The 21,400-nt window shown below is 32.3% G+C and overlaps 1 protein-coding gene across 1 annotated transcript; it reads left to right on the top strand.

Annotated features, from left to right (window-relative positions):
* Window positions 1-1,288: 1,288 nt before the first annotated feature.
* Window positions 1,289-20,858, top strand: LOC145333856 (peptidylglycine alpha-hydroxylating monooxygenase-like). Its single transcript, XM_080179114.1, is given in 10 exon segments — window positions 1,289-1,343; window positions 1,345-1,390; window positions 2,152-2,242; window positions 8,352-8,523; window positions 8,718-8,803; window positions 16,934-17,027; window positions 17,990-18,112; window positions 18,417-18,499; window positions 18,861-18,956; window positions 20,174-20,858. Coding segments are annotated over 10 exon segments (930 nt in total). The 5' UTR covers window positions 1,289-1,304; the 3' UTR covers window positions 20,274-20,858.
* Window positions 20,859-21,400: the final 542 nt, after the last annotated feature.

Raw genomic sequence — 21,400 nt, forward strand, 5'->3', positions numbered from 1 at the left:
TTATATTGACGCAATACTATTCAATGGAAATCATAAATATTAGATTTCCTATAAATAATAAAGGAAGAAATTATGATAAAATTACTTTATGAGAAATTGGCAGATGTCAATATTTTTATAAAGAACTAAGCAGGGCTCGGCAGCCGCGCGTCAGCCGCCTGTAGGCTTCGAAGAAATTAACATTTAACATTTTTTAAAGTTAAAACTTTACCCAAATATTGCCTCTCATTGGTCAACTTTACTGCATGACGTCATTTTATTGGTGCCACCTTACGCTGTCTCACAATCCTAAAGTAATTTCAAAATACCCGTGTTTAAATTCCAGGCTTAGTCGAAGCTGCTGCCGAGCCATGGAAATAAGTATGTAGTGCCAAAGTTATTTGGAGTAATAAGGTGCTTTACCTCAAAATACCTAGCATGCACATAAACTAGTAATCCCTTAGTTTTTTTTTAAAGATTGAAAATTCTACCCAATATTCTACCTTTCCAAACCTGGATATTTATTTTCTTTATATTCGTGGAAAATTGTCTGTATTACTATGCTGTACATGAATTTTTTAACCAGTTCTAATAAAGTGGATAATAATCAGTTTCCAAGTCATACTGAAAATATATTTTCTTGTTCTTTAATGTACATAATACTATTTTTTCAGATTTAAAATGTTATTAATTTTGAGCTTGCTAAGCTGTTTTGTTGGTTTGGGCCAGTCAATAAGAATTGTAGATACGTAAGTATTTTCTCGTATTCATTCGAATCCGGTGGATAGGAACCGGTTCTCATCCATACGAAAAAACTATGTCTAGCATCGTATTATATCCAGTTATCTACGAATATAGAAATGTACAATCATAAGATTAAAACTAGTTTTTTTAGCCGGTGCCTTCGGCACCACGGGGCTAAAAAAACTAGTTTTAATCTTATAATTGTACATTCTATATCCGCGGAAAGCCGTTTATAGTACGATACGAGAAATAACTATTCCATTTTTTTACGAATATTGAAATAAAATCCATAAAGTTTGAACCAGTTTTATTATCCCGGGAATTCAGCCTGTCTGGACTAAAAATAGTTTTATTGTTAATATAGAGGGTAATATAATTATTATCTCTGGTGACTTTCATTAAATCCTAATGGGGTTGTATAAACTATCATTGTCCAATAATTTTCGTGCTTTGTTTTCTATGTCTTATCCATCAAAATCCCATAAAAACACAGTTTTTATTGCAATACATTTACTTGTAGGATGACTTTTTAATTACTGACCCCTGTCTTTATTTTGTTTAGATCCAATTATGAGCTGTTGATGCCCAAAGCTAAACCCGAAGCACCTGAAACTTATCTTTGTTTGTACTCCTATCAGATTAGATGAAAATAATACTTATTATGTCGGTAAGTCCATTTTCTATCTATCTATTTTTTGTCAATTTATATGTTTGATTGTCTATCTATGTACACCTATCATATTAGATAATAATACTTATTATGTCGGTAAGTCCATCTGTCCATCTATCTATTATATGTCTATCTATCTATCTAGAAAGTAGTCTATCTATGTACACCCATGAGACTAGAGGGAAATAATACTTATTATGTTGGCAAGTCTATCTGTCTATCTATCTACTTATCTATCTACCCATCTATCTATATGTCTATATATCAGTCCATCATTCTCTCTATCTATCTATTTCTCCCTCTATATGTCTGTATCTCTATCTATCTGCCAGTATCTCTCTCTATCATTCTGTTTGTCTGTCTGTCTGTCTGTATCTCTATCTATCTATCTATCTATCTATCTATCTATCTATCTAACTATCTATCTATCTATCTATCTATCTATCTATCTATCTATCTATCTATCTATCTATCTATCTATCTATCTATCTATCTATCTATCTATCTATCTATCTATCTATCTATCTATCTGTCTATATATATATCTATCTATCTATCTATCTATCTATCTATATTATATTTGGTTATGAGCCTTGTGCAGAAATGGAGACAGCCCATCACATGTTATTGTTTGGATGTATCTCTCTATCTCTGCCTGTCTGTAGATATATCTATCTATCTATCTATCTATCTATCTATCTATCTATCTATCTATCTATCTATCTATCTATCTATCTATCTATCTATCTATATTATAGTTGGATATGAGCCGCGAGCTGAAATGGAGACAGCCCACCACATGTTGCTGTTTGGATGTAAGGAACCTGGAATTAAGGAATCTATCTTTAGGTATAACTATCTTTTTTTAGTAGCGAAGCTACTCTATAGTTCACTTTGTATGTCTGTCAGTCCTTCCGTAATGAAATGGGGTAAATGTGATTTTCTCGTTTTATATATTGAATTTTTGGTCCCTGTATCAATGAACATGATGTGTATACTTTACTTTGTCTGTTAGTCCATCGGTCATTCATAAAAGACATTAAAAGTATTATATTTTTATTTCAGAAAGATTTGGTGATTTCTAAGAATTATTGCACATATATCAACTGAACATTTTATCTATAATTCATTCTGTTTTATTCACTAAGGGCTAGTAAATGCGATTGAGAGAGGGGGAGAGTAAAGTCGACCACCGACTTCATATTCTAGTTTGAAATTTTGTCAAGGGAAAGCCCGATTTTTTCAGAGGCAAAGTATCTTGGGAGGTTGGACTACCCTCTCCTAAATTAGTTATAATACTTCCCTGGAGCTTCACTTTAAATAATAACCATATCGGTCCGGTGGTTAGCGATAATTTAAGCTAAAAATAGACATCCTATTATTTTACGTTTCAATTCAAATTATGAAAAGATTCGCTCTACAAAAGATACATATTTGTGTTGAAATTGCTTTTAAGGAAATTGGAGTATGACACTTAAACTTATCACATACAATTTATATATATACTTAGAAAATTAGCAGGAGGGGAAAGAATATTGTACTTTAAATTAAAAAGTACCTAAAGTTGTACAAATACATTATCACATCCGTTGGTTAAAAAATGTTGCGTGCTCTTCTTGAAATTTGATTGTTTGGTTTCAACCAAGCAATGTCAAAACCAAACAATTATTCTAACATACAGAAATGGCCATTTTGTTTATCTTATCATCATTGGATATTTCAATTAATTCAGTGTGCTTTGTCTTATCCCTTAAGATCCCTGCTCAAACTGATTATATATATGGCTAGGAAATAGGTTGGAATTTTAGATAAATTGATAAATTTATAGAGAAAATAGGAAGTGAAAAATTAATAGAGAAAAGAGAGTGAAAGAGAGAGAGAGAAAATAAGAGAAAGCAGATAAAAGTAAAAGAATAGATAGAGAGAGATAGATAGATAGATAAATAGATAGATAAATAGATATATAGATAGAAAGATAGATATATAGATAGAAAGATAGATAGATAGATAGATAGATAGATAGATAGATAGATAGATAAATAGATAGATAGATAGATAGATAGATAGATAGATAGAGAGAGAGAGAAGAGAGAGAGAGAGAGAGAGAGAGAGAGAGAGAGAGAGAGAGAGAGAGAGAGAGAGAGAGAGAGAGAAAGAGAGAGAGAGAGAGAGAGAGAGAGAGAGAGAGAGAGAGAGAGAGAGAGAGAGAGAGAGAGAGAGAGAGAGAGAGAGAGAGAGAGAGAGAGAGAGAGAGAGAGAGAGAGAGAGAGAGAGAGAGAGAGAGAGAGAGAGAAAGAGATAAAGTACGATAAGAACGATAGAGGGAAAACTGAGAGATATAATACAGATAGAAAGAGAGAGATAAAGTTAGATGGATAGAGAAAACGAAAGAGAGAAAGAATGACAGAAAAAAAAGGAAGAGAAAGAGAGATAGAAAAAGAAGGAGAGAAAGAAACAGAAATAAAGAGAGAATGAAATTGAGAATAAGTGAAAAAGATACAAAGAAAGGTAGAGAAAAAAAAATAGAGAGAGATTGAAATTGAGAATAAGAGAAAGAGGGAGATATAAAGAGATAAACAAGGACAGAAGAGAAATTGATATTGAGAGAGAGAGAAAGTAACACGAGAAAGAGAGAGAGAGAGTGAGAGAGTTTATTATGATAATATACAGCCCTAGTTATTAAGCTGTAAACTTGAAATTTCATAATATTACAATCTAAAGTACATATTATAGTATAGTAGTGATACATCAAAACAAGAACACTTAATTCCAATTCTAGAAAGGCTTTCCTTATAAAATCATTTTTGCACTCATGAAGGTGGTAATTAATAATGTTATAACAAAAAAAAACCTTTAAATTTAAGCAAAAAATGGAATCCAATTTTTAGGACCTTTCAACGGACTTATACAAACTTGTCCTTAATATACATTAGCAATGGATCTAGAAAGATACAACAAGCAGATAAATTGATGTACATTCCCAATGATGATACACAAAATTACCCATTCTGTCAAATACAATTAGTGGGCATCCAACTTGATGAATTACTTAATCAAAGTTCAATAAAAGTCCTCGAAGTTGGTAAGCAAGTTAGGGACTAGTGTAATAGACAGCCCAATGTCCCCTACCTCCCTGATAATAGCTTTGCTTCTAAATGGAGGGAAAATGCGCAAAGAATAAAATAAAAAGCGAGTGTATAAAGAATCTTTGCTTATATACTGACAATTATTAACCAACGTATAAACTGAAATGTTTAGATTTAACTGGAATTTGGAAAGTGACATCAAGTCGTAGAATTACGACATTATAATAGATATGAACTTATTTACTTATGCAATACATTCAAATATTAAATTTACATCATCGATCATTAAAAAATGCATAGCAATGAGTAAGAAAGCATTGGAGTAGGGCTAGATTTCAGGTTGGGAGGGAAAATTTGGCTGTTTATTAAATTAGCCCCCAAAGTTTTATAATATCGTTTTCTTTTTCGTTGACATAAAAACTTTGGAAAATTTTATTAAATTATGATTGGTTTGTACTTTAAGCTGAGTGTTTAAACGTTTTTAACATTAGATGTAATATGAAGAAGGGGTAATTTTGTGTATTATCATTTGGGATGTACCATCAATTTATCGGACATTGTCTTATCCCATTAGATCCACTAGTATTGTATTGTAAAAAATGTCAGAGTATTGAACTCTATTTAAAGTTATTATGTGTATTATATGTGATAAAAGGTATTCCTATCATTTTACAGAGAAAACGCAATAACAATTTCCACAAATATTAAAATAAAAAACACCCAATTAATTGCAGTTTTGTTAGCGCTTTTGGCCGGTTAACAAAACTGTTTTTATCATTTAAGTTTACATTTAAATATCCGCGGAAAGCTGTCTATGATACGATGAGATAAATAACTATTCTTAAATTAAGGTTGCTAGAAAGCAATAATTATATATTTTTAGTAAATTAACCTATTGTTTTTTTTTCTATGGTTCTAAGCTATTTTGCAAGCCAAATTGTGTAAAAAAAACAGAGATCTAAAAGGTTAAGACAATGGCCGATAAATAAATCTATATTCCCAATAATGATAAACAAATTACCCCATCTATAGATTTCAATTTGTGGTTGAAACGTTTGGACACTCAATTTTATGAACCAACCAATAAAATTTCAATAATAGTACCGAAAGTTATCAAACCATCGAATAAGAAAACGTTAACAGAAAATGTTTGGGACTGGTGTAATAAAAAGCCCAATATCACATCCTATAATAACAGATAAAATGTATTTTTTTCATACAAGTAGCAGTGACTTAGTGGACTGTTATTCTATTAAAGTAAATATCAATAGAACATTTTTAAAGAAAATCATGAAAGATTTGTATAAACATATATCCTGTGATAAAATCTCCATAAAGGAGATTTTTCAAATCTAGCAAAAACTTTAAAAAGCAAAGTAGTAAATTTTATTTAAACTGGATGACATTGGAATGTAAATTATACTGGTAACCAAACTTTTCTATTATGAAATCAGAACGTGTTTTTTTTGTTTATCATAATTGGGACTGTACATCAATTTACCATCCACTATAATATTCATTAAGATCCTTGCTAAAAACCATTTTTATGATTTCTAGAAATTTATCTTCTTAGATTTTCAAATATTTGCTATTTGAAGAATTAGTTACTTTTTGTGTTATCTAAATCCATAAAAGATGAGTAAAAGGTCTCTTTTCTCTCACTTTATGAACGAGGACAGAATATTTATACCTTTTTATATGATAAGCTAGGTATGGTGTGCTTTAGTAGTATATATTTATTCAGCTTATACCAACAACGAAATTAATTTGAAAAGAAATCACGAAACCTATATGTGATTGTCAGCTGTCATTGGGGGCCAACACTTGAATTGACGCCCCTAACATATTATTTTAAATTTATTTCGCTTGTTGGCTCTCCTTATTCCTAATATTCATCTAATATCATGAGAAGTCCAATTACCCATATAGAATCGTACTATATACTGTAATCGTATCAAAAAAAAATCCTCTAATTTGTCACAGATTAAATGCTGCGTTGTAATTACTAGTTTTAAAGAAAAGGGGGGGGGGGAGGATTAATTTTTTTACAGGAATGCTTCGCCCCATAGTAAGGTTGGGGTTTCCAACAACCATTATTAGGTTTGGGAGAGATATATTTTTTTTTTTGGGGGGGGGGGGGGTTGAGAGCGTCCCAAGAAAATAGCTATAAACCACCACAGGACCAGTATACAAATTCACAAAATAGTAGAACCCTATCGATTCAGCGGTTACCTATATCTTAGGCTTCAGACATACGGAAGGACGGACGAACAAAAGTTAGACCATAAATTACACTTGTATCCAAAGTTTAATAATCATATTATCTTATTGTTTGATTCAAAAACATTTTTTTGAAAAAAAATTAGTAATTTGTATAAGAAAATCCTAATTCTTTATTTGTGTGATTGTAAAGAACGGAAAAGAATAGGAAAACAGGGATTTTAAAGGGATAAGACAATGACCGATAAATTGATATACAACCCAAATGATGATACACAAAATAACCCATTATTTAGATTGCAATTAGTGGATGAAAAGTTCGGACGCTCAACTTAATGAACTAACTATTCAAAATTCACAAAAAGTCCCCATGGTTAAGCTAACGAATAAGAAAACGTTATTATAAGACTTTGGGGACTAGTGTAATAAGAGCTCATTGTCCTCTCCCTCTCTGAGAGGAAAGGCTTAACAATATTAATTCTTGATTAATCCACTTATATGTAACCACATCAGATAAGACTTGTATTCTTTAAAGAATAGAATACAGTCAATTCAATAGTTCAAATCATGACCCCCCCCCCCCCCCTATTATCAATTTTAGATTAAAACAATTTTTTTTAATTGGGGGGGGGGGGGTTCTGAGGCCGATTTCTCTTAGGAGGGTGGTGGTAACCTTCCCTCAAAAAATTATAAACCGTCTCAGGACCTATGAGAAGATACCCTGTAAAGGTAAACCATATCAGTTTAGCTGTTAGCGAGACCCTTCAGTACAAACAAACAGACAGATGACATCCTGTTACTTCTTTATAAGGATATTGACCTGATTAGCATAGCTCTATTTTAGGTTATTTTGTGAATTAACATTGGTAATGTATATCAATTCATGGGCCCTTGTCTTATCTCTTTAGATTCTTTTTTTATCAATAGAATTTACTTAAATCTTCCTAATTAATTTTTAGAATGATATTATCCCTCCTTGCTTACATAAGATGATTTTTTTATTTTCCTTCTCTCTATTGTCCAGAACTAGAGATTTTTAATTGTAGTAATTTGTTCTGGTTTTATAGGAATCAGATTATACTTTTTCAGATTATTCTTTATTTCTATCCAACATTTATTTTTTTCATATTTATTTTTCAGCATCTAAAATCAACAAAACCATAAATGAAAAATTATATTTTAAAAAAGTAAAAAAATATAAAAATCTTTAGTTTATATAAATGATATAGACAATTGAATAGAAATTTGTCAAATAAATGATCATTGTATTGCTGTATAGTTTCTACATAATGTTGATTTATATTTTTTCAAAAAATAAAACAATTCATAAAAAAATTTACTTGATTACAAAAATGTAAATGAATATGATTAATGAGTTAAGCTAAGATCTGCAATGGCTTCCAAAACACTTTAAGCATGCAACTTTTCTATTGGTAATCAATTTAATTTTATTTATATGTCAAGCATATTAAATAATTAATACTTTTTACTATCTTATTTAATCAAAAAAATGATAACACTTTTTTCACTGTGGCCTTGAAATTAATTGATATCTGCTGGATTAAGACCGGTTCTCAGTAATAATAAAAAATCATGTATAGCATCAAATTACAGACGATTAAAGTACTAGAATAATTTTGTATAATGTTTAGTTGTGGAGAGATGGAGAATGGACTAACCGGAACCAAGAATGCCTCCCCCTGCAAAAATGGCCAGAAAATTTTGTATGCCTGGGCCAAGAATGCCCCCAGACTAGACCTCCCAGAGGGGGTGGGCTTCAAGGTCGGAGGCAAGGACTCTGATGTTAACTATTTGGTCTTACAGGTACATACTTATAATAAAGTAAAAAAAATCTCTGTGTGTCTTTCAAAGTGTGTGTACCGAAGGATCTCTCTAACCACTGAACCGATAGGTTCTTCTTACTTTAATTTATAGTGTCAACATGAAGAATGTTCATCAATTTATGGGCCATTGTCTCATTCCTTTAGATGGTAATAAATACAATTTCTGTTTGTCAGGTTCACTATGCTTCAGTAGATAATATCCCAGAGGATGGAGATACCTCAGGAGTTGTACTCAAGTATACAAATGAACCTCAACCAAGGTAAGCTACTCCATAAATTTCTCGGCTCCTATAAAAGAAAGAAGGCTGATACTTCTTGGCAAAGGTCGTATCCCTATGGCACATAATTAAGTAGAATACATCAATGGCGGTCGGACTGCTCTAAGGCATGTTTTTAACTATTTTCAATTTTTCACATATTTCACTATATCTAAAATAATACCCCAACAGATGGAGATACCTCAGGAATTGTACTCAACCAAGGGGGTTGGTGGTACCCCCTCCCAAAATAGTTATAACACTTCTGAGAACCTATCAGAAGCTACCCTGTAAAGGAGAAGCATATTGGTTCAGCAGTTTACTAGATCCTTTGTTACACAAACAAAGACAAAAAAAGGATATTTTCATCCAAAGATTAACCCTTACAGATCAGGGGGGAGGGGTCATATTGACCCCCCCTCTAGTTTTTTCAATGTCATTTTTTTGTAGGTAAGATGGAGAGCTGTGACTTCATGACTTTTTAAGTTTAGTAATTATGCGTCGGCAAGAGTTGATTTTATTAGGATATCTGGTCTGTGTCGGTCGTGGTGTCCGGTCAAAGTCGGTTGGGTAGCACCAAAATTAAAAAAAAATTCTAAATAAATTTTAATTTCTACATTATGACTTTTGTGTATAAGGTAGAAACCTAATTTTTTTTTGGTGAATACTGAGATATCAATGACCTTATGAGAAAAGTGGTGTTATGACCGTTTGACCGCACCCTGACCGACTTTATGACTAATTTTTGTCCGGCTTTTACTACAGACATATATCATGAATATCGTGGCTTCTATTACAGCTAGAGACCTATAAATTTTTTTGTTAAATTCTTGAGAAACAATAAACAGATAAAAATATTAATTGGCGCCGCCAACCGCCGTTTTACCGCCGTAACCGCCGAAAATAACGGTTTCCGTTATTTGCCGTTTTTCGGCGATTATCAGAAAAAGTAATTTTTTTGTTATGAAAAAAAAAAGTTCGTCCTAAAATTTGGTCATCCTAGCTGCTAAATTGGCCGCTCCACAGCTGTTTTAAAATTTAGCGGCTGGCCGCTAAAAAGCGGCTAAGGAGCGGCTTGATCGCTATGACTAGAAAAAGTAATTTTCTCTAAAAATACACATAAACCACCAGAAAAAAATTTTACGTCTTTATCTGTAACAGAAGCCGAGATAGAGGGGGGGTCAATATAACCCCCCCCCCCCCCGATCTATTAAGGTGGGAATTGGGGCCCGATCTGTAAGGGTTAATATATGAAATATTTAAACTGTCTAAATATCTAGGTGGTATGATTTTCTTTCTTTTCAATATTTTTTTATCATCCTCTGGTAATTTCAAGTTAACCTAGTTTTAAAGAAAGAAGAACAATTTTATCTTTCCAGCTATCAACCCAATCTAATATGACTGTATCAAGGAGGGAGGGTACAATTGACTGTTTATTACACTAGTCACCAAAGCTTTTAATAACGTTTTCTTATTCGTTGGCTTATCAACCTGGGGAACTTTTATTAAATTTGATTAGCTGGTTAATTAAGCTGATTGTTCAGACATTTCAACCACTAATTTAATCCATAAGGGGTGACTTTGTGTAGCATCATTGATGATGTACACCAATTTACCGGGCATTGTCTTATCCCTTTAGATACCTGTAACTGTATGCTGATCTGTATAAGTGGCTGAAAGATCAGACAGACAGTTTCCAAAGTTGTTTTTTTGAAATAAAATACAACTCAGTATACACCTTATGAGAGTTGTTATTAGCTGTTATTTTAAGATTTTAATAATCCTAGAAACCAGGAAGACACTATAATGTTCAAAATTGGTATGCAGATACACTTATTCAGGACAGGGATATAAAGGAATAAGACAATGGCCGATAAATTTATGTACATCTCAAAAAATGATCCCTTTTGTATGTTACAATTAGTGGTTAAAACGTTTTGACACTCAACTTAATCAACCAATTAATAAAATTAATTATAGTCTCCAAAGTTGTTAAGCCAACGAATAAAAAACTTTATATAAAACTTTGGGGACTAGTGTAATAAACAGCTAAATGTCCCCTTTTTTCCTGGAAACTAGGGGATATTACAGACATGGGGGGAGGGAGAAGAAATTATAGATGTGAGGAGAAGGGTTTGGCATAATGGGAATGTGATTTCTAACAAGTGTAAAAATTTACATAGAACCTTTTTCTAGCCTAACTTTTGAAGTACTTCAGAATTCTAAAGATCCTAAAATTATTTTTTGTACTTTACTATATTACAAACTAGCGGCTACGCCCCTAAAGGCCTCTAAATTCAAATGCAGTTTTAAAAAAAAAGTTTAACAAAAAAATTTTGAGGCAAATTTTTCCTATGGGCGATTTCTATTGGGAGGGTGGTGATACTCTCCCCCAAAATAGTTATAAACCTACCCAGGACTCATGAAATGCTACCCTGTAAAGGAGAACCATATCGGTTCAGTTGTTAGCGAGATCCTTAGGTAAATACACGTAGATCATGTTACTTTATTACAAGGATTGAAATATATTCTATTGTTCAAGCTAACTTTATATTATAAAAATGAAAATATTTCTTATTTGTTTCAATTCATATAAATAAATATAAAAAATATTTTTTAAGAGTTAGATAGCAGTTTACAAATTTTTCAATTTAAAGTCAGACAGATAATGAATCACAGAGCATCTACATACATCCAATAAAAGGTAAAGAGATGGGGGAAAATTGAAAATTGAGATTAAACCAGAGAGAGAGAGAGAGAGAGAGAGAGAGGGTACAATTGACTGTTTATTACACTAGTCCCCAAAGTTTTATAATTACGTTTTCTTATATATTCCTTAAAAACTTAAACGTTTCAACCACTGATTTTAATCTACAGAAGCAGTAATTTTTTCATCATTAGGGATGTACATAAATTTATCGGCCATTGTCTTATCCCTTTAGATCCATGCTTGAAACAAGGATTTAAAAAAGAAAGGGAAAATCTTTTTGGGGAGGGTTGGGGAGAATCTGTATAAAAATTTAGTTTTCAATTTGCTTGTCTAACTACTGTAAAGATTGAAATATTTAAACTACTTGAGAACCCAGGGATCTAAAGGGATAAGACAATGGCCGATAAATTAGTATGCTAAAAATTCCCTCTTATGTAAATAACAATTAGTGGTTGAAACGTTTGGAAGATCCACACAATGAACCAACCAATCAAATTACATAAAAGTCCCCAAAGTTGTTAAACCATGGAAAAAGAAAACATTCTTATAAAACTTTGGGGACTAGTAATATCCCATTTTCCCCTTCCTTCCCTTCGAGAACTATTCTCTTTGAATTCTTAAAGCATAAAAGAATCATATTTTTGTAACCATCCTTATACTAAAGTAACAGGATGTCTGTCTGTGTGTTTGTCTTGCTAACCGCTGAACTGATATGGTTCTCCTTTACAGGATAGCTTCTCATAGGTCTTGGGAAGGTTTACAACTATTTTGGTGGAGGGTACCACCATCCTCCCAGATAAAATCTCCCCTAAAAAATTACCCACCCCCAAAAAATCTAGAACTGGATTTTCGATATCACACCCCTTTAAAACCTTCAAGTGCCCCTAGAGGCTTCTAGGGGCGTAACCAATAGTTTTATTAAAATATTTATGCTTGTCATCAAAGGTTATAATGCATTTTTATCTCAATTTATTTTATACATGAATCTGGATACCCTTAACCTTATTTTCAATATTCACATATTTAAATTTCTGTCTGGGTTATACAGATTTTATAAGCTATTGAGATTTTAATTTCCCCTACTTTATACATTTATCTATATATATCTGTGTAAAATATTCTCTAGTATGGCTTCTAAACCGATTAATATCCGCTGGATTAGAACTGGTTCTAAGCCACACTGAAAAATGATGTATAGTATCGTATTACAGAATTTTTTTTTACAAATATTAAGATAAAAATCGTTAAAGTAATAACAGTTTTGTTAGACCGGTCCTTCGGTTTTAAACTTATAATTTTTTATTTTAATATTTTAATTAAAAAGCTGATTATATTACAAAAAGATAGATAACTATTAATAATTATATTTTATATAAATTTTAAAGAGTCGATTATATTTAGATCAACCAAAATCATGTCCAATTTTTTTATCTTTTCATGTGGCTGTTAAAATCATTTAACCTTTCTTTAGGTACTGAACTTTTTTTCTATCTCTCCATATGCATTAGTATCAGTGATCTAAAGGGATAAGACAATGGCCAATAAATTGATATACATCTCCGATGATAATACACAATAATACCCCTTCTGTATTATAAAACTAGGTGTTGAGACGTTTGGACACTCAACTTCATGGAACAGCAAACTAAAATTCAATTAGAAGTGACCAAGGTTATTGAGCCAACAAATAAGAAAACGTTATTATAATACTTTGGGAACTAGTGCAATAAACCGCTATTGTCCCCTCCCTTCTTACATATTATACCATACTTGAGTTAAACATTTGGATTTATTGTAAAGTGAGATGGAGCAACTACAAAAGGCAATTTTTTTGAATATCTTATATTTTAAAATTTAAGTTAGATTTCTTTGATGGTGTTAACTATATCAGATGAAACTGTTACTCTCAGGTAGAAAAAGGACATTGTGCTGTTTATTACACTTGTCCCCAAAGTTTTACAATAACGTTTTCTTATTCGTTGGCTTGACAACTTTGGGGACTTCTATTAACCTTTAATTGGTTGGTACTTACGTTTGGGTGTCCAAACGTTTCAACCACTAATTATAAACTACAGAAGGGTTAATTTTGTGTATCATCATTGCTGATGTAAATCAATTTACCAAGCATTGTCTTATCCCTTTAGATCCCTGTGTTAAAAATCCACAACAATTTCATATTCTAATTTTTAAAGTATTATATGTCATATTTTATTGTTGTTGCTCCGTAAGAGATTCAACCATGCAATGGTGAATATTTCTCCAATATCCTAAATATTTCATATGGGTTCCAATTTATTCAAATATTTATTTAAAATAAATCATACTTGTAAATTATAAGAGGACTTGATAGGACTTTTGAAATGTATTTAATTTTGCAATAAGATTTGCAATTCCTAAGCAAATTGGGCAAAAACTTAGAATTTGATTTTTTTTATATGAATATTGTACTCTGTAGCTAAATGTTAAATAAAGTTATATAATTGTTTACCTTCCAAACTTTTAGGATCTTCTAAAATATGTAAGATATTGGTAATATTTCAAAATTCCTCTTTTGCTATACATACATGTAATGTGAAGAATTCTTAAATTGAAATTTAGAGCATAATCTCAACAGAATATATAGAATTATATGCATAAGGGTATAAGATGGTATTTTGTACATTGAAAGGTTTTAAATACTAAGATTTTATCATTAATGTTGTTTGAGTTTATATTGCTCTAATTAAAACTTTACAAGTGATTAAACATTTTTTACTAGGTATTTAGTGTCCAAACATCTCATAATTTTTTTTTAAAAAAGCTTAAAAATTTAATACGTACTGAATTGATAAGAGTTTTCCTTTTTTAGGAAAGCGTCACATAGGTCCCGGGATTGTTTTAGGCTGCTTCACCTTTATATTTGAATGCCTTCTTCTTACCACACAATTTAAATATAGAGCCCTTAGTTGCTAAGGGCTTAGTCGATAGTTCTGAATATAGGTTTTATTGCTTTAAAATGTTATTGGCAAATGTCTTATTTATATTAGCTAAAACTTCATATCCAGTATGGCTTCGAATCCCATTTATATCCGCTGGATTAGATACTCATTACTCAGCCATACTGAAAAAGCATGTATATCATTGTATTACAGACAATTTCCAGCGAATATTAAAATACAAATGCTAAAATTAAATCCAGTTTTGTTGCCCCGGACCCTTAGTGCCTAGAGACTAACAATACTGGTTTGTATCCAAAAATTCTTAATGTTAATATCCACGGAAAACTGTCTATAATACGATGAACTAAATAACTATTCTTGACTGTCTTGGCATTTTTCTATAATAAATGGGTAATTTAGTCAATATCAGACTTCAGTTTTGGCAAACATTGCAGATTAATGCTTCATTATTTTCAACCAGGGAGGAAGGGGACAATGGACTGTTTATTATACTAGTCCCCAAAGTTTTAAGATTAAGTTTTCGTATTTTACAGAATTTTGACTTGGTTTAAGCTCAAACCTTATAACCAATAATTTTAATCTACATTAGGGATGATTTTGTGTGTCATCAATGGATATGTACATCAATTTATCGGCCATTATCTTATCCCTTAAAATCCCTGTGAATCTTAATTTTAACTTGTTTACCTTTATATTTTACAATACAAAAAATATCAAATAGGTTGTCAAGTGTTTTGTTTTTAAAACAAGGATGACAACACCCATAAGTAGGCAAGCATAAAAAAATTCTGAATTAAAAATTATTTACAGGCACCTTCACAAAATAATCAACAAAATATTTTAATACCACACTAAGCATCAATTTTAAACCCGTTTGGATGCTTTAAATTTTGTTTTGAAAAGAGGGATTGTCAAATTTTTGTCAAGTTTAGAATTATAACTATAAGGGTTAAAGCAGGGATCTAAAGGGATAAGACAATGGCCGATAAATTGATGTACATCCCTAATGATGATACATAAAATTAACCCTTCTGTATTTTACAATTGATCGTTGAAATGTTTAAACACTTAATTTAATGATCCAACCAAGCAGAATTTACAAAAAGTTAAATTTTACTCTTTGGGGACTAGTGTAATAAACACCTTGTTCCCCCTCTCTCTCTCTCTCTCTCTCTCTTTCTCTCTCTCTCTCTCTCTCTCTCTCTCTCTCTCTCTCTCTCTCTCTCTCTCTCTCTCTCTCTCTCTCTCTCTCTCTCTCTCTCTCTGGGGGTAAAGGCTGCTGAACCCTGATAAAGATATCCATCTATTAATTTAGTATGTCCTATGTTGTATTTAAGCTTAACCAAAGTTCAAGTTTATCCTCAATTTATCTTATAAGTTCAATACAAAATATATAGCCCTCAGCTAGGATAGGGATAAAGTTTCCTTTAAAAAACTGCGAAACGGCTGAACGTCCATTTTATGCCCGCAAATAAAAAGCAGTATAAAAAGGCATATAAATAAACTAGAATAGCCAAGATCCAATGATGCACAGTTATCCAAGGCCTTCGGCCACAAAACTGGTTTAAATATTATAATTTTTATTTTAATATCGGCGGAAATCTGTCTATAATACGGTAGATAATTATTCTTTTTATAAATCTTATCTCTTTCTTTTGCTTTCCGTGTAATCTGTTATTATCTATCTATCTTCTCTTATCCTATTCTAGGGAGTAACGGGACATTGGGCTGTTTATTACACTAGTCCCCAACGTTTTCTTATTCACTGGCTTGGGACCTTTATTAAATTTGTTTTGGTTGGTTGAGTAAGTTGAGTGTTTAAATGTTTCAACCACTAATTATAATCAGAAGGGTTAATTATCATTGGGGATGTACATTAATTTATCGGTCATTGTCTTATCCCTGTATATCCCTGAGAATGTATTGTGTGGATTTAAGGATTTACTCCATGAAAATAGAAAATTTTCAAATAAAAATATAAAAATTTATAAATTGTCTCAATAGATAAAATTTCAAAGCGATATTATTGTGCAAATAAAATATATTTTTGAGGAAAACATACTATAAATAAAATACTTAAAATTAAAATAGATCTTTATCTCTATCTCTCTATACATCTCTATCTATTTTATCTATCTATCTATCTAGGAGTGCTGGAGTATATTTTGTTGGGACCAGAGGAATGATCCCCGCTAGGTCCACAACTATCTATCTATCTAGCTATCTAACTATATATCTAACTATCTATCTAGGAGTGCTAGTGTATACTTTGTTGGGACCAGAGGAATTATCCCCGCCAGGTCTACAACTAACTATCTATCTATCTATCTAACTAACTATCTATCTATCTATCTATCTAGGAGTGCTGAAGTATATTTTGTTGGGACCAAAGGAATAATCCCCGCCAGGTCTACAACTAACTATCTATCTATCTATATAACTATCTATCTATCTAACTAACTATATATCTATCTATCTATCTAGGAGTGCTGGAGTATATTTTGTTGGAACCAGAGGAATGATCCCCGCCAGGTCTACAACTAATATGGAAGCTGCCTGTGAAATCAAAGAGAATAAGGTAAAGATTGCAAAAAATTGTTTATTAAAGATTATATATTCAGCTTATACCAATAACGTAATTAATTCGGGGGGGAAATCACGAAACCTATACGTGTTTTTCAGCTGTCGTTTGGGGCACAACACATCGTAAAATTGACGACGATGAAGGTTGGAAAATTTAACTATAAAGAATATTATTTAGGAGCTGCATCCTTTTGCTTTCTGTACACACACCCATGCTCTGGGTAGATTAGTGTAGAAAAGTGTGAGGAAGGTTGGAAAATACAACTAAAAAGAATATTATTTAGGAGCTTTATTCCTTTGCTTTCTATACCCACACCCATGCTCCGGGCAGAGATATGTAGAAAAGTGTGAGGAAGGTTGAAAAATGCAACTATAAAGAATATTATTATAGGAGCTACACCTTTTTGCTTTTCGTACCCACACCCATGCTCTGGGCAGAGTAGTGAAGAAAAGTGTTAGGAAGGTTGGAAAATTCATTTATAAAGAATATTATTTAAGAGCTGCATCCCTTTGCTTTCCCTACCCACACCCATGCTCTGGGAAGAGTAGTGTAGAAAAGTGTGAGGAAGGTTGGAAAATATAACTAAAAAGAATATTATTTAGGAGCTTTATTCCTTTGCTTTCTATACCCACACCCATGCTCCGGGCAGAGTAGTCTCAGGATGGAAGGTTTTTGCTTTTCGTACCCACACCCATGCTCTGGGCAGAGTAGTGAAGAAAAGTGTGAGGAAGGGTGGAAAATGTAAATAAAAATAGTATTATTTAGGAGCTGCATCCCTTTGCTTTCCGTACCCAAACCCATGCTCTATGCAGAGTAGTGTGGAAATGCAACTATAAAGAATATTATTTAGGAGCTGCATCCATTTGCTTTCCGTACCCACACCCATGCTCTGGGCAGAGTAGTGTAGAAAAGTGTGAGGAAAGTTGGAAACTTCAACTATAAAGAATATTATTTAGGAGCTGCATCCATTTGCTTTCCGTACCCACACCCATGCTCTGGGCAGAGTAGTCTCAGGATGGAAGGTCTCCCCCTCCATGGAATGGAGCCTCATTGGCAAGAAGGATCCTCAACTTCCCCAGGTAAGTTATTTTCAGTATGGCTTCGAAACCGATAAATATTTGCTGGATTAAAACTGGTCCTTAGCCATACTAAAAATGCATTTAAAGCATTGTATTAATTTTACAAAAATATCAAAATTATAATTGCATAAAAAGATCAGTTTTTTTTAACCTCTCAGTTTTAACTGGTTTTAATCTAAACTGTATTTAGATGTTCTACCCAGTAGAGGATAAGTCTATGGTTATCAGAAAGGGAGATACAATATATCTATCAATTTATCAATCTGTCTATCTATTATAATATAATAATATAAACTGAATTTAGATGTTCTACCCCGTAGAAGATAAGTCTATGGTTATCAGAAAGGGAGATACAATTGCTGCTAGATGCACCATGGTTAGTTACAGGTAAAACAAAAATCGTTTGTAGACTTTAGGTTATGCCCCTAGAGGCCTATAGGGACATTTACAATGTTTTCTTTTCAATCTATGTTAAGAACAGCTGTTTACCAAGAACATCTACTTTATCATTTTTTTGTGATTTTTCTTGGGAGAGTGGTGGTACACTTACTCCTAATACCTATAAACTTTATCAGGACCTATGAGAAGCTACACTGTAAAGGAGAATCATATCGGTTTAGCGGTTAGCGAGATCCTTCTGACGATCAAACAGACAGACAGAGATCCTTTTACTTTATTATAAGGATTTAATGTAAAAAATACTACTAATTATATGAAACTTTGTATCCAATATTTTATTTCATTTTAGGGACAGAATAACCTGGGTTGGTGCTACAGCTGAAGACGAGATGTGCAACTTTTACATGATGTACTGGGTTGAGGGGGATATTCTAAATGGGGAATGGTAAGGAACTATCTTTTTATATACTTATCTACAGGGAGTAAGGGAGGGGACAATGGATCGAATATTCAATTTTTAAGAGTCTCAGACTTTGGGTACTGGCTCAAAGGGAATGTGCAAGAATTTAGCAGGGTCTGACTGATTTTGGGTACTTGCGCCTAATGCCGCAAGCTCGCGAGTTAGTTTTGAATATAGCAGACAAGTAGCAGACAGAATATTTTTTTGTGAGATAGCTGGTTTTACCATTTTTTTTCTCTCCAAAAATTTTCATTTCATAGATAAAAACTTTATTGTGATATTTTTGTAATAAACAATCTAAGAACCATTAAACTCAAGTCTTGCATTTAGTATGTTGTTTTATAATATTTATCCCTGAAATACAGGTTTTTATGAGTGATGGTTATGTTTGGTATAATTGGGTTGAGATTTTCAGTTTGTGTCTTTTATTCATTATGTTTGGACCAATATCTAATTGTTGTTTTATTTTTGGGGTAGATATTGTATAACATGTGTTATTTAGACTTGGATAAATAATGGCATTTTAAAATTTAAACATGGGGTGAACGAGTTCCAGAGACAATTTTTCTAGTAATATAGGATAAATCTGGATTTCATGGCCTTTCAGCAAAAAATCTTAAATTGAATTAATTGCCCATTGTCCCTCATACATGACACAGATTTCTGGTTGGAGGTGGACTATCTATCTATCTAGGTGTACATCCCTGGGACCTCCTGTTTATACCTGGGGCAGATTTCTGGTTGGAGGTGGACTATCTGTCTATCTATCTATCTATCTAGGTGTACATCTCTGGGACCCCCTGTGTGTACCTAGGATAGATTTCTGGTTGGAGGTGGACTATCTATCTCTATCTATTTATATACTTATCTATATACCTATCTATCTATCTAGGTGTACGTCTCTGGGACTCCCTGTGTATACAAGGGACAGATTTCTGGTTGGATGTGGACTATCTATCCATCTATCTATCTATCTAGGTGTACATCCCTGGGACCTCCTGTGTATACCTGGGTCAGATTTCTTGTTGGAGTCGGACTATCTATCTATCTATCTCTCTTATCAATCTATCTATATATCTATCTATCTATCTATCTATCTAGGTGTACATCTCTGGGACTCCCTGTGTATACAAGGGACAGATTTCTGGTTGGAGGCGGACTACTTCTCTATTTTCCAACTATCTATTTATCTATCTATCTAGGTGTACATCCCTGGGACCTCCTGTGTATACCTGGGACAGATTTCTGGTTGGAGGTGGACTCAGAAATATTCCTGATGAAGAAGCTTCAAGTCTGGCCTAATAATCTATTTGGTGTCCCAAGCTTCAAGTTGATCTTTTTTTAAAGTAACAGGATCTTTGTATGTGTATGTCTGTTTGTACCTAAGGATCTCGCTAAACAATGAACTAATATGGTTCTCCTTTACAATGTAGCTTCTCATAGGTCCTGGTAAGTGTTATTATCTCCCAAGATAAATCGCCCACTTAAAAAATTACGCCCCTTTAAAAAAAGTAATTGTTTTTTTCTAAAACTAAGATTAATTATGAGGGATTAGGTGGAATTCAACCCAAAAACACCTCAAGTACCAAGGGGTGAACCCGCTAGTTATAGTTATTTGACTTCTTAGAATACTCCTAACCCATTTTGGTAATTTATTATTTTTTGAGTTTTTTAGAATATTCAAATAATTGAATATTTGTTATGAAATGCAAACATTTTTTATAAATAATTTTGTTTCAAGTCTTTTGTCATATATTTATTCTTAAGCAGCTGATTATAATTTGTATATTTTTTGATTTGTTATTTTTGTTGTTAAATGTTTTATGAAAAAAAAAAATTTAATTTTTCTTTGTGTTGCTATTTTAAATACATGTGATTTCTTTAAAATGTCTTATATGAAACTTACTATAAACAAGCAAGCCTACAAGGATGACACCATCCATAACATAGAAGCTCTGAAACGGTAGGACAAACAAACAGTAACACTTGTCAGAACTGAATAAGCAGAATATAAATGTATAAGTCAAAACAATATTGTAGGTAATTTTTTCGTAAAACTGCTTAAATACAGGATACTGTTTATGGACATACTTACATATTTATGACTTGATTATAGAGATGCTTTGCTTATTTAATTGTACTTTATTTTTGTTAACGCTTCTTAAATAGTACCTAACTGTTATAGGAATTATCATGCAAAGTTTGAAAACGATAGGAGAATTCTAACATGTCTATATGAACGAAGAATAAGTTCTAACGGTTCCGGACGGAAGGTCGGACTGGCCCTACTTATAGAAAAGCTTTGTTTTTTGCATTAAAAGTTAATTTAGTAACCAAAGCAATGATAAACATTATTTTCAGATTAATTCAGTTGCCTGTTAGTTCATCTACCTTGATCTCCAAACTCTAAAATTTATATCTCCCTTAAG

This window comes from Acartia tonsa, chromosome 12, assembly GCF_053477335.1.
Source record: "Acartia tonsa isolate MP-2025a chromosome 12, ASM5347733v1, whole genome shotgun sequence".
Lineage (NCBI taxonomy): Eukaryota > Metazoa > Arthropoda > Copepoda > Calanoida > Acartiidae > Acartia > Acartia tonsa.